The sequence below is a fragment of the Eublepharis macularius genome, chromosome 5 (genome assembly GCF_028583425.1).
Source record: "Eublepharis macularius isolate TG4126 chromosome 5, MPM_Emac_v1.0, whole genome shotgun sequence".
NCBI classification, from domain to species: Eukaryota; Metazoa; Chordata; class Lepidosauria; order Squamata; family Eublepharidae; genus Eublepharis; species Eublepharis macularius.
The window spans coordinates 114,856,770-114,874,201 of NC_072794.1; the positions used below are offsets into that span (position 1 = coordinate 114,856,770).

The following is a 17,432-nucleotide window of genomic DNA, read 5'->3' on the forward strand; positions in this document are numbered from 1 at the left end:
GAGGGGGGATGCAACCCCCAAATCTGCACCCAATTACATGATCACGGTTAAGCAATCAAGAGCACCTGCAGTCACCATTACTGGCAACACATCTTAAAAACTCAACCTAGGAAATCTGAATATCTCAAAGAATTCTCTTCCCAAAACAGGATACAGCATCTCCAGGAATTCTAGACTGATCTCATCCCTTGCCAATATTCCATATAGATGGTAATTTTAAGAGAATTAGTATTGTGCTGTTTACAGTGTAACCGATGACACAGAATTCAGGTTGGATTTCTTTCAGGCTTGTTAAATTTTCACACTTATTTTTGACCTTCAAAAATAATTAGAACAACCTCTTTTCAAGAGGCAACTAAATCATTCATTTTACTACGTAGTTTCCAGTGCAAACACAGAGTATTGATAAAAAATGATAGAAGGTAGTTTCACCTGTGAAAAAAGTGCTGGTGTAAGAGAAGCAGTTGGGAGAGAAGGGCTCAGTATCCCCAGGGGACTTGGGTCACTGCCAGTAATGACCAGAGTGGGAGCTATTTCCAGTCCTTTAGGCTTCCTAGTTCGTGTATGACGAAACTCCTTCTCTAGCGCTGATGAACTCTGCTCTTTAGACTCCGGAGCTTGAACTTGAGAATGTTCCGGGCCCTGGCAAGCCACTGACTCTATCTCTGTGTCTATAACCAGATCAGAATGGGAACTTAAAGATGGCAAAGGTGACTTTGTGGGAGCCTGCAGAGCTGGAGAAGCGGAGGACGTAAGCAACGGAGGCGTGAAGTTGGCAGTTAAGCTTGGCAAGGGTGCTGAAGTTTCAACTGGAGTTACTTTTGGTGTCACTAGAGACTCCAAGGCTTGGAGAGTTTCATCTGAACTTGAAGGAAGGGGAGAAGCTGCCATTGTGGTAGAAGCCAGTTGAGTAGCAGAAACAAGGGGAGAGACTGAAGGCTTTTTGGAGGACATGGTCACAAATTTTATGACTGAAGGTGTTGGATCCTGAGGAGTTTTTTTCTCTGCCAGTTTCTCTGTTGGGTTCTCCATCTTGATTGGCTTAAAGAGTTTTACGCAAGAGGAGGAATTCAGGGAGTTCAAAGTAAATGATGAATATAGGCCTGAGTGAATGTAATCGTTGCGGCTGGAGGAGGACTTGGCACAGGACTGAGACTTCTCCTTCCCACAGTTCTCCGAGTCCTTTGTAGAGTTACTGGCATCTACAAAGCCAACCTGCAATTCGACATCACCCTCAATCCTGCCAACTGCTAATGGATCCATATTCAGAATCTCTGGATAAGACACAAATTTATAAACAAACTTCTGACCATTAACTTTTTTGATGATGTTCTGTGGAAACAAAAATCCAAGGGGGAAGAGGGGGGGAGAGAGAGAGAGAGAGAGAGATCAGCTAACCTTCCCACTTTGCTACACCCATGCACTTCCATAAGGAAATATTACTTACAAAATGAGGCAAGTAATCTGGAAGTATATTTGCTATATATATCCTTCAGGAAGTTTAATGTGGCACATGTGGAGGTTTGCAGTATCACTGCATCACATGAACAAAAACCACCTGATCCTCCATCACTCATTCAGTTAAAGAAAGCTTTACCATTTCTCTCAAGTTTAGCCATGCCAAAAAAGCACATCCACAGCCAAAACAGGTAACAATGGCCCTAAAAGCTACACATCAATTTCAATAAATAACCTTTATTATAATGGTCTGAGACTGGAATAACTCCATGTAACTGTTAGAGCCAGGGTGGTATAGCAGTTGGAGTGACAGACTAGAATCTGGGCAACACATGTTCAATTCCCTGCTCTGCCATGGAAGATTGCTGGGTGATCTTAGTTCAGGTCACATATACTGTCAGACTAATGTATCATAGTTGTTGTGAGGAAAAAAAGATGAGAGGAGAATGATGTAAGCCACTTTGGGTCCCTATTGAGGAGAAAAGTGGGGCATAAATAAAACAATTTTTTAAAAAAAACAAATAAATAGTCTACTACCTCCACATTTGAGACCTTGATGCAGAAGGGAATGCTTAAGCCTAAAATTCCACAAAACAGGCATGACACTCACATGAATGTGCACACAGTGTTACTGCAGCAAGGCTAAGCATTCAAGTGAGAGAACGTTTATGTAACATCAATGTAGAAGAAACAAGCAGGCTGCTGCAATGCATTGCAGAACAACATGACTGCAGCCATTTCAATGCCTGCAAGCAATATTTGGTGGTGCTTGCTTTCTTCTGTACTTGCAGAAGTGTTTGATCTAAAGTGTGTATATTGTACAGTTATATAATTCTCAGTAACCAAGCCAGATAAAGTGTTAGGCCAACAGAAGTTTCAATCAGCTTGCCACTCAAAACCTACATTACTTCCAGATCAGTTATTTTCTCATACACCCATTCTTTGACTTTTGCAAAACAAGCCATTCTTAAGAGGTCAAGCATATCACTGTTCCTGGAGGGCACTGAACAAGCTGTTTCTGGTATGACACGGATTTACAAAAAAAAAAAAAAAAGGAGAGGGGGGAGAACAGTGTCTAAAAAAAGCTTTGCTAAATAACCCAGGTCATTGTGGTGTAACCGTTAAGAGTGTCAGACGAGACGTGGAAACACCCAGCTTCAAAAGTCTTTCAGCAATGACGCTTACTAGGGGACCTTAGGCCAGTCACACACACGAGCCTAAGCCATCTCACTGGGATGTTGATGGATTAAGGATGTTGATGATAAAATGAAGGAAAGGAAGAATCGCTTGTAACCAGCTTAGAAGAAGAGGAGGATAAAAAAAATGTGAGAGCTGTAGTCATCATTCTGGAAGAGCAAAATGAACATATTTGGAATAAAGGGTGGAAGAGAACAACAGTGGGCTATGAAGCGTCAAAAGAAGGGCAGGTGCTTTTTTTTTTTTAGTAAAGAAAGTCAAATTCACAACCCAGCTAGTTGCCATCCATGACATTATTTTCAATTGTTCCATCTATTCCAGATGTGTATCTGTCTTGGTGACCTGGCGGGTGCCTTTCATCAAAAGCCTCTAACTACATGTTGTAGATAATAATTAAGCATTCTAATTTCAAAAATCAGTGAAAGGATATTTAAGCCTTCACAAGCAGCCATGGAAAGTGAGTTCTCTGACAGGAGGGAGGACATGAGGAACAAGTGAGATGTACATAGTGCCATCCTAAGCCCACCGATTTCAATGGACTCAGAAAGTGTAACTCCGCTTAGGATGACACTGCCAAATTCCCTAAAAGTTTTATCCTGTGTATTAAGGCAGAAATACTTACCATAAATGCTAAATGTAGCAAGGAAGACAATGACACTCACTTGACACACCTAAACATTCATTTGCATGTGCACAAAATTTATTTGCATGTGCTATCCAGATAGAACTAACACCTACACCACTGTAAACAGGAAAAGCAGCAAAGCTCATTAGACAAAGGCCAGTGAACAACAGGGTTAAGGGTTTGAGAGTTAAAGGCAGCTTTACCTTCACATAATAGTATCTAAGTGCCCGACTGAGTTTGTCGTAGTTCATGCTGGGCTTGTTCTTGCGGATCCCCCAGAGGCGGGCTACCTCTTCTGCCTGCAGAAGTTTGAATTCTCCGTCATTGGAGGTCCAACAGATGATTTCCTTGTTCCGAGGCTCTTGGAGGAGTTGCAAAAGGAACTGCCACAATGTGATTGCACTGTCCATAGCACTGAGCTGAAATTCAGAACAGAACAGAGAAAATTGTCACAGTGGCCATGATGAGTAAGCATGGGGGTAGGGGGGCAGAGGACACATGCACATCTCTCTTCCTTCAAGGTGGGCAGCAGACAAAGTGCATTCCCAGTCACTACTGCCACTAGCTAAGAAGCAACTGCAGAAGTCTTTGCTTTTTCACATGGACTATATTTAGCCTCATTTAGCTAAATCAGGTCACTTTGCAAGAGTTACAGTTATGTATCTCCCTGTATTCTACTTCCAATACAGAGCTGAAACAATGCCGAAACACAGCATAATTAAACATTACATATTAAATGATGAAGAAACTACCCAGTAGGAACATCAGTACAGAGTAGTAAAGTTTACAGTCCCTAGCCCTTAACCAACGTATCTCTATGAACCATTTCCTTACAGCACAATCACATGTGTAAAAATACCCTCCTGAATAAATCAGTTTTGCATCATTTGCAGAAAGCAAGGAGAGTGGGAGCTTCAGGCAGGCCATTCCATAAGGTGGGAGTATTACATATGCTGGCTGATTGGGGCTCACAACATTCCACAGAGAATACAGTTCTATGGGCAGCTGTTCATTTTGTCCAACTGCGGGGTGGTACCTGCAGAAGACCCAGTGGAGGTGAGTAAAGGTGCCATGGTGGAACATAGGGAGAGAGGTGGTCCCATAGTTGTGAGGGACCAAGGGGTGTGAAGGGCCTTTTCTAAATGCTGTAGAATACAATGGTTTCTAACCAACTCAAGTTTTATAACAAGTCCTCATTTAAGATGAGGTAGGGCTAAATACTATATATACACCCTAGATTTCATTTTTTTAATTATTATTATTATTTTTAATATCTAACATAAAAAACTACAAAAGACTACAGAAGTATAAGGGGGAGGGGAAAAAAAGAGAGGGGAGGACTGGGAAAAGGGAAAAGCAACATACAAACAACAAACGCTACACTACATGTCTTGTATTCCCTTGCTTGCTGCAATTTTTCTTAAAAGTTAACTTTCTAATATGCTATCAGGTTGGTAGATCTTATACAATACAGACTATATTCAGGATCAGGACTTCTCCCCCCCCCCCCCCTTGCGTCTCGGTCTCAGTTCTCTCTGCGCAGCTGGAGCAGCTGCGCCCGTTCTTTCCTCCCCCCCCCCACTTTCCCCTTCAGACTTCGAACTTTCTTCTTGCTGAAACTCCTGATGGTTGAACAAAAAGTCTGTCAGCTGCGCGTCCGATGTAATCTTGTAGGTTTGATCCTTATATCTGAACCAGACGCCTTCTGGAAACAGCCATTTATATTTTACATCACATTTCCTCAAGAAAGCCGCAAGTCCTTTATACTTGAATCTTCTTTTACGAGCCAAAAATGGAACATCCTTCAATATTTTAACCTTATTGCCCAAATAATCCAAGTCCACATTGTACGAATTATATAAAATGGTGTCCCGAATCTTCTTAGATGAAAAGTCAATAATATTCTCGCAAGGCAGCTGACGCTTCATTACATACTTTGAAGATGTCCGCCGGACTTCCAAAATATCGCTTTTTAGCTCTTCTTTAGTTGCCTTTGTGAATGGCGCCAAAAGTCCAGACACCAAATCTTTTAAACTTTCACTTTACTCTTCTTTTACATTTTGAAGACGCAGTACCGTTTGGGCACGGTCCACTTGTAATCCTATTATTTGATTCTCCAAAAGCTTCACTTCCTTACTTGTTGCTTTCATGAGTACTGCGTTCTCGTGTGCAGACTGCTCTGCTCCGGTCGCTGTTTCTTTAATGGCTTTCACTTCGCTCTCCACTGAATCAACCTTTTGCCCCATTTCATTCAGTTTCGCAACAAAGGGCTGCACAGCATCAAAGACTGCTCGTCTCACCATCTCTTCCAAAGTTTCCCCCTTCCCCTGTAACGTCGCCATCACCGATTTACTCATTGCTGGGCTCTGCTTTCTCGTCGCCATCTTAGGGGGGCGGCGCCAACTAAGTTCTGAAACTCGGTGCAGGGGAAGAAATCCGCGCCTTTTTAGCTTCAACTCCCACCAATCCTTCGCATACGCTTGAAGATCAGAAGGGATTCGCTTACTTACAGGTTTTCACCTTAAATCTGCTTATTGCCGTTCTCCATGGCCCGGCAGCACACGGAGTGCTGCGCAAGTCTGCTGGCCTCCGTTGGAGCAAACGGGCAATTTACCCCCTGCATTGCTTCCAGGGGGTTCTTCCCACGGCGCCCTGGACCCTGGCTCCCTCACCGGGAGTCCTGGGGTTAACCCTCGCGGGTCAACCGCCCGGTCAGGCTGCTCAGACGGTTCCTCCTGGACCTGCGACATGGCCGGGAAAACGAAACCGAATCCTATACACCCTAGATTTCATATGGCAAGAGGAGTACTATTAGTTTTCCAAAAACCTGGAAGACACACAATTTGATGACACACACAGAAAGAGAAAGAACTAAGTCAGGACTATCACCAATTCAGAACAAGTATAATCTGTGCAGTGATCTACTAGGTAAGCAAGCTGCAGCCACTGAAAAGTCTGGATGCCTAAAAGATAATTTTTACATTACCCTTCAAGCCACTGTCCGGAAGCAGCCATTTGAAACGCTACATTCAGGATAAGAACTGTTCCTGCCTCTGGAGACATCGCCAAAGTTTCTACTGCAGTTGCTTTCATGGGTGAGTGGAATGCACGCAGACGCTATAGAAGGGCTCCTCCAGGTGCCGAAAATACTCCCAACTCACAACCTAACAAGAGTGTCCTGACTGACTCATCAATGCCCAGCCCAAACACCCCTAGACCTAGAAACATGAAATTTGGGGAGAACATTCCTTTTATGATGTAAACACCCACTAAGAGGGGATTTTAAGAAATTCACCCCCTAAGGGGGTAAAATGTTTTCCCAAAGCTTCCCTGTGTGGCTAGCAGGCTGCTGCCTGCTTGCACCCCCACCCACTGCCAGCTCAGCCACTCTCCCCTGATTGGGCCAGCCTTTCAAGGTCATTTGCATATGCTGGCTGATTGGGGCTCACAACATTCCACACCTCAACCCCCACCCCAGAGATAGTTGGCACAGAGGTCATTTGTGTATACGGCCTGATTGGTCCTCACCCACCACATTCTAAACCAGAGGCCCCAACCCCCGGGCCACACACTGGTACCGGTCCGTGGCCTGTTATCAACTGGGCCACACAGGAGGTGAGTGGCGGGTGAGCACAGAGCTGGCTGCAGGGAGCAGGTGAAGTAGGCGGTTGCCGTCTTGGGAGGAGTGGCCACACCTCACCTGCACCTCGCCTGGCTGGCCCTGCACTTTTCATTAGAAATATCATCTCATCTGGCTGGCTGACTCCCATCATGCCTCTGGGTCTCTCCTCCCACTCCCAGTGCAGTTGCTGCCTCGTGCTGTGGTCGGGATGGCTGCGCTTGCTGGAGCTGCTGCTGCTGCCCTGCCGTCACGCCTTTGTGTGCCAGGTCACTGCTGGGCCCACCGGGCAACCAGTTGCCCTGAGCACTGCCTGCTGCCTGCCCCAGTCTGCCTCTGCCTCCTCCAATCACCACCAGGCTCACTGGGTAGCCAGCTGCCCTGGGCATTGCCTGCCATCTGTCCCAGTCTGCCTCTGCCTGCCTCTTCCTCTCCTTCGGTGGCATGGCTGCTGCTGGAGAGTGGAGAAGCGCCACTGGCCTCCTGCCCACACAGTTGCACTAAAAAATATAGACCTCGTGGCGGTGCGGCTGCTGGGCGGTTCTGTGTGCTACAGCTGCCTGCTGGCTGTTGCTGCTGCCCTGTCTGATGACCAGTCCATGAGTACTGGCCTTATACTGTGTCTGCCACCACCCACCACCTCCTATCACCCCCAGATGGGACTGTCTAGTTGCAGGAAAACAAGCTCAGGGCTCCCACTGATTCTGCACTGTGGTAAGTTGTATAATTTCTTGGAAGAAGGCTTTCTTGGAAGACGCATCAGTCCTGGACCCATCCCAGTCTGGCTTCTGCCCGGGCGATGGGACTGTGATAGTGTTGGTCGCCCTCGCAGATGATCTCTGTAGACATCTGGATCAAGGCAGGTCGGCGCTGCTGGTGTTATTGGATCTTTTGGCAACATTCGACATGGCTGACTATGAATTGTTGACCCACCACCTTGCCGATGTGGGGGTACGAGGGACTACCTTAAAGTGGCTTGTCTCTTTTCTCCACGGTCGGGGACAGAGGGTGGCGCTAGGGGAGAGGGTGTCTGCATGCCAACCATTGGTATATGGCTTCCCCCACAGGGCGATTCTCTCCCCATTGTTGTTCAATCTGTATATGTGCCCCCTCGCCCAGCTGGCATGAAGTTTTGGACTGGGTTGCCACCAGTACGCTGATAACACCTAGTAGTATCTGTTGTTGGACGGCCAGCCTGGCTTGGCTCCAGAAGCCCTGATTAGAGCTTTGGATGCTGTGTCTGGTTGGGTGAAGCAGAGCAGACTGAAGTTAAATCCCACGAAGACGGAGGTCCTGTACTTAGGTCATGGGACGTTGGAGGGGGGATCCAGCTTCCGGCCTTCGATGGCGCACCACTTGTGCCTGTTTCGCCGGTCAGAAGTCTTGGTGTGATGCTGGACTCCTCTTTATCAATGGAAGACCACGTCGCGGCAGTTGCAGGCTTCAGCAGGCCAGGCAGCTTGCTCCCTATCCCTCGACCCGTGACCTGGAAACAGTGATCCATGAAACAGTCATCTCCAGATTGGATTACTGTAACTCGCTCTACACAGGGCTTCCCTTGAGTCTGACCCGGAAATTACAGCGGGTCCAGAATGCTGCTGCCCATGTCTTGATGGCTGTGCCTTTCTGGACAGATGTAACTCCAGTTCTGCAGCAGCTACACTGGCTTCCTGTGGAGTTCCGGATCAGGTTCAAGGTTTTGGTATTAACCTATAAAGCCCTAAATGGACTGGGACCAGCATACCTGAGGGACCGTCTCTTCTCATATACTCCCCGGAGGGTGCTGAGATCAGCTGGTAAGCACCTATTGGTGGTCCCTGGCCCCAGGGAGGCTCGATTGGCCTCAACCAGGGCCAGGGCCTTTTCAGTCCTGGCCCCGACCTGGTGGAACTCTCTGTCTGAGGGCACTCAGGCCCTCCAAGATCTTGTCTCCTTCAGGCAGGCCTGTAAGACGGAGATGTTCCGCCAGGTGTATGGTTGAGGCCATCAGGGTTTCCACCAAATGAGCCTCTCTCCCAGTCTCCTCTAGGTCTATAGGGGGTATTGACCATCTACCCCCCGTATAAGAGCAACTACGCATGGTTAAGCCACACCTCCACCTCCGTCAGATGTTATATGGTTTTTATACGGTGAGCAGGTGTTTTATTAGAAAGCTGTGTTAATTTATTGTGATTTTATCTTGTATATTTTATCTTCTGTTGTAACTCACCCTGAGCCTGCTTGCAGGGAGGGCGGAATATAAATATAATAAATTATTATTATTATTATTTCCTTATATAATGTAATAATAGAAATAAAGTGCACAATTGTATCATCCTGAACCCACCCACCCCCCTCCGGTCCATGGAAAAATTGTCTTCCACGAAACCAGTCCCTGGTGCCAAAAAAGTTGGGGATTGCTGTTCTAAACAATCTGCAGTTGCTAATGTGTCCTGAGGTAAAATGCACCTCCCAGTCTTCCCCTAAAAGTTCACTAGTGTTGCCAACTCAACCCCCCCCCCCCCCGCAAAATGTTACATACCCATAAGTATTATAACTGGATTTAAAGTCATTAAATACCATAGTGAAGCATGGGTATCAAGCTAGTAAAGATATACAGAAGTATACAAAATCCAAATATCCACTATCCACTATATTTACAGGTTATTTCATATCAATAAATGCTATTCATACAATAACTACGTCAATAAATATCACAATCAATACAATAAATAACCAGCAACAATAATACAGAAATAGAATAGTGAACTGGTAAAGAACAATCCCCTAAACAAAGGACCTCCGTGGAGTAGAGGTCCTTTTCCAATGCTGGTAAGCATGTTTATAAAAAATGTCGTCTTTTCTTTATTTTCAGGTGCAGTTCCTCCTAATATGAGAAGACTCTCTGAAGAAACAGCAACAGACAGAACACCACATCAAGATGTAATCCAAGAGCCTAATGGGTTTTGCCAGCATATTTGAAAAAATCCGGTTTCGCAATAAACTTTTTCAAAGGCTCATAAATTTGTGAATTCAGAGATAAGAACAATCATGTCACCCAGTTGGTATGGCTAAGACGGTCAAATCCGCCCTTTGTTTATGGGATTGTTCTTCATCAGTTGGACTGTTCAATTTCTATATAATTGTTGCTGATTATTTATTGTATGGATTGTGATATTTATTGACATATTTATTGTTTGAATAGTATTTATTGATGATAAACTGTGACTATATTTATTGATAATAAACTGTGACTATAGTGGATAGTGCCTATTTGGATTTTGTATACTTCTATATACCTTTATATTTGTTTAAGCACTTTAGTACTTTTCCCAAAAAATATATTTTATATATATTATTTATGTGTATATGTATATATGTCCTTAACCTCCAGATAGTTAGGTTATGAGTTAGGTGCATGGATGAGTGGTCAAGCAGCTTTTCTTTTCAAAGCTGACTTTGCCACTAAGCGGTTGCAACAGAAGCTTTACAACATGTTTTTAGCTAAGGATACAGCCCCTCCCCCCATAAGTGGCCATATTACTCTTGGAAAAGAGCAAGAGTCCAATAGCACTTATGAGACTAACAAAACTAGTGGTAGGGCATGAGCTTTCATGAGCCACAGCTCACTTCTTCAGATTACTCTTGATCTCCAAATAGAATTTTCTATATACACAAGTGTGGAAATTTTTTTAAAGTCTAGGAATGAATCCATTTAAGTGATAACTAAATCTACACAATTAATACATGTGCATATGGTAAACTATATTACATCAAAGTGCAGATCCAAAGGCTACTTCAAGCATGCCAATGCAATTCCCCTTCTTTCTCTTTGAAGAGGTTGGGTTGCCATATCATAACACAGGGCTTTTCAAACTATGCTCAGTTTCAAAAGCAGTTTGTCATCCATCATTTGGGGAAGGTTTGCTGTTTAAGCAATACAGGTCCAAAGCATACCTCCTTGGGCACCCAGAACTAGTTACAAAATTCTGGAGATCCCAGCCCCAATGTGCTCTGAATGCTTTCTGATCCAAAAGGCTCACATACATTTACTTGTTTACTTCATTTATACCCTGCCTTTGTCCACAATATTGATCCAAAGTGGCTTACATCATTCCTCTATTTTATTCTCACAACCACCATGTGAAGCGGGTTAGACAGAGTGTGTGACTGGCCCAAGGTCACCTAGAAAATTCCAGCAGGATCAGGGAAGGCCTGTCGAGCCCATTGGGCTGTTCCAGCCACTGCCCTGGCATCCTCTGCACAGACACTAGGCTTAAAGGCACCAGAACTAGCTGACGTGCTGCTGGCGTATCAGGACTATGCATACAACATCAGGGCCAAGGAGGCCATCATGCTTTCTCCACACTAGCAGTACAATTGTACCATCGACCTGGTTCCAGGGGTGCCTATTCCAGCTGACCATCTGTATTCCCTTTCAGAACCCAAACTGGCTTTCTTGGACAAGAAATGGGCTAGGAGTTTCTTGTCCAAGGGGGACAAGAATCTTTGGGAGCATCTTGAACATGCTCCCAAAGAAACAAAGCCCTTGGTGCTCCAGAGGGAAAATTTTACCACCACCTAGGAGGAGATCAGAGCTGAGAGGATGCAAGATCTACAGCAAGAAGACCACCCCCACTCCCAGGTACAGACATAGTTTCAGGCCTTACAAGCTACTCTCCCACCAACGCCTAAGGGCTTTTCTGAGGAGCAGGGCCTGGTAAGGTTCCATAACAAGCTCTACATCACTCCAGGAAGCTTCACAGAGATACTTCACCTGTGCCATGATACCAAGCTGGCTGAGCACTTCAGCATATTCACGACTCTACACCTCATGGCCCAAGAGTTCTGGTAGCCCAGGGTCTGTGCTGATGCACATCAGTATGTGGTGATCTGTGCAACCTGCCACATAGCCAAGGATCAGCCAAGAAAGCCTGAAAGACTACTGCAACCATTGCCCACCCCAACCAAGGCTCTAGCACACCTTCTCAATTGACTCTATAATGCAGTTTCCCCCTCCAGAGGATGCACCATAATTACAGTTGTGGTGGCAACCTTTACCAAGATGGCCCACTTCATGCCCTGCCACAGCATGCACCACAGCAGAACTTATCCTCCAACAAGTCTTCTGCCTAGATGGGCTCCTTGAACATATGACTTTGGATCAAAGGCCGCAATTCACCTCTCGGTTCTGGAAAGCCCTATTCACATTACTGGGTGTTCACCTTCACTTAGCCACTGCCCATTACCTGCAAACTGATGGGCAACTGGAGCAGATCAACACCATTCTGTAGCAGTACCTATTGTGTTTCATTAACTTCCAGCAGGATGAATGGGCAGAGTGCCTCTTGCTAGCTGAATCTGCCTACAATGTGCCACATATGTCCACCAAGCACTCTCCCTTCTTTGCAACATGAGTTCCATCCACACTTCTTCCCAGCTCTGATAGAACCATCACCCGTACCTGCAGCCAACCAGAGAGTAAAAGAACTAACGGTGGTGCACATCAAACTGCAACAACTGAACCTGGCCAGCCAGGCTTACAAGGACCAAGCAGATCGGAAACAGCAAAATGGTAAGCCCCTAAGTATGGAGTACCAAGTTTGGTTGTCTACCAGATATTTCAGGACTAATCCTCCCTCCAGGACTACCAGGTACCTGGGAACCTTCCCCACAGTTCATGGTCAGCCCAATGGTGTATCAGCTGCAACTACCCTGTTAATATAGGCCCATTCAGTGTTTCACTGCTCCCTACTGATTCTAGATCCCCCTGGCCCATTGAAATCCTGTATCCCTAGCCAGGTAAAGGGGAAGAAGAGTATGAGGTTACTTACATCCTGGTCTCTTGCTGGCCTAGGGACCAGCTCCAGTACCTAACAGAATGATAGCCAGCAGGCCTTCACCAGACAGGACACGAGCACAGGCCTGTAGCCCCTTAGGACCCTCTCTCAATCTGCAGGAATAGTGGCAGCAGAAGGCCCAAGCAAGGTGGCATGAAGGAGAAGTGCCAGACTGGCTGCATGCAATCTCAGCCTGGATCCAGAACAGGGCTCTCAGAGGAGTGCTGCTTCACAGGATCCTGGCCAAGGCACAGCTCAGTCTCAGGAGCCTCAACCCCTGCCCGCAAATGCAGCTGTGCCAGATTACTTCTCAGTCTATTTAGGCTGAGGCTTGAAAAGGCTGCATTGCTGGACCAACTGGTTCACTAAGTGCAAGCCCTGTGCTTCAGCTCCAGCCTCTACCTTTAGCTCCAGGTTCCCTGCTTTTGGCTCCAGTTTACTCTCCCAAGTCTAGCCTGCCAAGCCAGCAGAGCCTAGCGAGCCTGCAGAGCACAGGACAGACTCCAACCCTAAACCCCTCCATAGAACACAGCAGAGTGCTCACACACACAAGCATTTTCAAAACATGGTAGTTTAGAATAGCAGCTTTAAAAAAACAGCTTCAACAGTAAGCATATATAGTTACTGCTGAAAACAGATCTTCTTTCGCAGTTGCTGTTCTAAACTGGTGGTGTTTTGATCTGATGCATGTGTACATCCACTGCTACATTTTAATTCTTCATTGTAATCAACTACCTTTAGATGGTTTATTTAGAAATAAACAAAATCAGAACCCCTAGCCCATAATGGCCGAAGTTGTATTTCAGTACATTTGAACTTCTGCCCTTAATATCTGGGTACAAACACAAAATCAGAAAGTAAGTATTTAGACATGCATCTTTGTTGTAACTTTGGCAACTGAGCATATGCTGTGATCTTATAAGCGTTTCCAGAGAAGGCATGGGAGAGAGGACACACACACTCATGCGTAGAGCTGATTACAAAGGACTCCGACAACTTTCCAGAGATCAAAGTCCTGATGGGAACCACAAGACTTCAATGCTTTCAGCAGTTGCTTTCATTTTCCAAGCTACTGGCATGCAGGCACACTTCCATCTCCCCACCCACTTCAAGCCACAAAATGAAGCCCCAGTGTTTTCATACAAATACCTCCAGCACTGACATAACGTCACACCTCACGTAACTACTTTAGAACTAAGCTTTCCAAAGCACACCTGCAAAAGCCTTTTAAGAGCAGATACCAAGCCAGCTGTGCTTGGAAAGAGTACTAAAATGCTTGTAACTTTTTCAAGAGGTGCCTTCTCCGCTGAAAAGACCCCCAATAATGAACTAGCCCCACATGCTAGCAACTGGCAGGCATGCACTGCTGTGCCAGTCTGGGACTTTCAAAAATACACATTTGTTTTTTCCCCATCAGTTCCTACCAACCACAAAAACATCCTGCTTATGTCTGCCATTCATTGCTGCTCTCCCATCTCTCACTCAGGGCAGTAGCCAGCAGATGACAATATAAAGCTAGGGAGATGGGTACACAATAAGCAAAGGAGATAAATTGGGTATCTTAATGTGATGATAATAAATAAGTAGAGAGCTGAAGCAGCTGATATAAGGAAGCAATAGGAATATGCTGAGATAAAATGGGGATAATCAAGGAAAGCCAAAAACAAGCACTAATGAAGATCAGATGCTGTTATATACAACATACAAAGGAACCGGAAATGGGGAGAGAGCAAAAAAGGCTAGGTGTATGATGGGAATAAGCGGAAAGACTAACAAACTCTGAAGAGTTTTATTCGGGAAAGAACAAAGCCCTTTTCATACAAATGCTTTAACCCACTATGGCTTTTGAAGGCCATAGATTTTTTTTAAAAGGTTTTATATACTTTAAAGGTAAAATGGCATCCTCCCAATTAATTAAGCCTGAATTTAACGTTTCCAAAACCTGTTCTGTTGTTGCTGATTTTGGTTGTGCTTTATTCTTTTAATTGCAATTTATCATTAAAGTGTGTGGGAACCTTTAAAAAATCCATTTGCCTTCAGAAGCCAAAGTGAGTTATTAAGAACCTACATGAAATGGATCTAAGCAGGCATGGGGGGGGAGGGTCCCCGAAAAGGTAGTGATTTATGGACTGAGAAGACTTATCAACATCTGTAGCTGAAACAGCAGGAAGGAAAGGCCATAGAAAACTGTGTCCCAACACTGTGGAGGATACCAAGAGGAGAACTGGTAGGAACATGTGTATGGGTAAAATGGGAATTCTGGTCCATGCTAATGAGTGGCATCCCAAAGTCAGGATTAAGCAATAAGGAATAACAAGTGTGATCTTGTATAGACACAGGCCACACTCCCTGAAGGAACTTTGGTTTAACAAGGCTCTTCACTCAAATATTATTTGCACAGGAGAGTTCAAATGGGGTTAAACTCAAGTCTGGGCTCTTCTCTAAAAAGAGGACAACAATTTAATTCCTGCATTGTTGTTCATAGAACAGAGCCTGTTTCTCTCTTTCTCAGGTAAGGTTATCAACTGGCCTGAGAAGAATATCCTGTCTTTTTAATAGATGCTTAATAGGATGTTATTCAGCAGGTGAGGTTAGTTACCTCTATTCCAAAGCTACAGTTGCCCCTTTCCACACATTAAGCCTTTGTTGAAAGGACAGGACATTTTTTTCTCCAAGCCCATTGGCAATCCTATTCTCAAGGCATACACCCACCACAGACAAAGAACAAAAAAGTATGCAGAAATAGCCCCACAGGATACTGAACAGAATTCTCATAGGAAAAAACAGTGCTGTATATTCCGGTACTTATAACAAATGAACTGGGCAGACTTTGGGTGTTGCTCCCTAATAAATCCTGCTAACGCTGATTGCTTAAAAATGCATGCAAGTACAGCCTCAGGTACTGAGGAACTGTCACAAGATTTAGCATGTGAATAGGGTAGGATCCTGGACCACTGAAGAATTACATTGGGAAATTCTGGGGAACTGGGAAGATAGTGGTAGGCCTCTGCAGTAACTTCGAAAAACTTCAATACACAGCAAAAGGGCACCTTGATACTAAATTCCTCTGGTTTGGATTTACTCTCTGCCTCCACCCAAGAAGCTGAAGAGGATTGGTGACCATCCGATCTCGAAAAGAATTAACCTAACTGCCAAGTGCCAACCCAGCACACAGAGATTTGATCTCCTTGCTAAATCAAAAAGTCTGGATTCCAAATCTTCCCTCAGCCACAAAATCACAACCCTTTTCTGGCTTCTGACAGCAGCAGATATGATGTGAAGAATGAGCCATGACACTCAGGAGCGAAAGTTACAGGCGGATCATTCGTTAAGATTACTGGCGAAATAAGTTTGGACGGGGAAAAAGGGAAGGAAGGAAGTCTTAGGGAAACGCAGAGAGGGTCCTCAGATTGATACCAGGGAAGAAGCGCGAGCATCCCACACGAAGTCTGGGCGGAATGCGAGGCGGTCTCAGAACCAGAAACTTTTCAGAAAGCCCAGAGCTTTTATACGGGACCAGCAAGCACCCCCCCTCCCCACGAGCACGCGCAGAATACGCGCCTGCCCCTCCGCGCCAGCCCACCAAGCGCGAGCCTTTCGGGGGGATTCCGGCGAGACTCGAGGGCGTGGCAAGGAGAGGCGAGGGGTCCCTCTGCTCTCGAGCCGGCCCCGCACTCACCTAAGCGGAGCCTCGCCGCTCCGAGCAGTCCCTGTGCAGCGGCAGGTGCGGAGCTCCCTGCCGGGGGTCTGCCTTTCATGACCCGGAGCCCCCGCGGAGCCGCGACGATCGGGCCCCCATCCCTTCGCGGCCAAAAGCGAAACGGGGAAGCGCCTGCCAGGACGCGACTTACTCCGTAACAGAGCGACTCCCCCGTCCCATTGCGGCTGCCGTACCACACACTTCCGCCCCTTCCCCCCCGGGGGGAAAGAGAAGGGGGTAGAAACTGGAAGAACCAACCAATCGTGACGCTTGTCAAGAAAATGGTCCAATAAGAAGCTACGTCCCGCCTCTCGCCCGCAGGGCACTCTGGAGATTGAAGTTTTCAGGAAATGGGAGCTGGCTGCCTCTGCAGGCCAGAGACAGACAAAGCATGTGGCTGTGCAGGATGCGTTTGGTAGTCGGTTTATAGCATTGGCTTCGGGCAAGTCATTGAGGCTCTCTTGAGGTCCGCCCATTTTATTGCGGCGCATGATTTGAGCCTCCTGGTTTGTTTTTAATTTAATCTGCCTAGTTAATTTTCCTCCACTGACGTCTTCTGCAGCCCGTAAGGAAAAAAATTAATCTGCTTGAGGAAGGATATAATGAAGTTAACTGCTTAGGAAGTCGATTGCTCCCTTGATGAATTTCTTTACGAGGCCTTAATATTCTCAGAGAAAGTATCTTATTTCAGAAAAGGAGGACGGATATTGGACAATGGAAACTAAGGAGCGAGAGCTTGATCCCAAAGAAGTAAAATGTATCTTCTGAACAAATGTCCTTCCCCAGTAAAAGCTGCCCTTTAGCGAAATAATAGCTTGAGGGAGAAGAAAAGTTAATAAATATTGCAAGAGTTCTCAAATTTCTTATATCATCGGGAAGGCTGTAATGGAACAGTGAAATTTTTGGAAACAAACTTGTGAAGGAAAAAAATACTATGGTCAAGAAAGCAAAAAGTTAGCTTGCCTCATGGTTCTTTGGGGACCTGATGCGGTATTTGCATCAGCAGGACAAGAT

The 17,432-nt window shown here is 45.6% G+C and overlaps 1 protein-coding gene across 2 annotated transcripts in view; it reads right to left on the reverse strand.

Moving 5' to 3' along the window:
• Positions 1–16,618, reverse strand: part of ELK4 (ETS transcription factor ELK4) — a 36,107-nt gene extending 19,489 nt beyond the window's left edge. The window contains exons 1-3 of one of the 2 annotated variants that reach the window (XM_054980115.1): positions 16,570–16,618; positions 3,484–3,699; positions 433–1,332 (exon numbers count right to left, since the gene is read on the reverse strand). In XM_054980115.1, coding sequence (XP_054836090.1) covers positions 433–1,332; positions 3,484–3,690 — 1,107 coding nt within the window. In that variant the 5' untranslated portion in view covers positions 3,691–3,699; positions 16,570–16,618. Of the gene's footprint in view, positions 1–432; positions 1,333–3,483; positions 3,700–16,397 lie in introns of both variants that reach the window. The other variant, XM_054980114.1, reaches the window with a different exon arrangement.
• Positions 16,619–17,432: the final 814 nt, after the last annotated feature.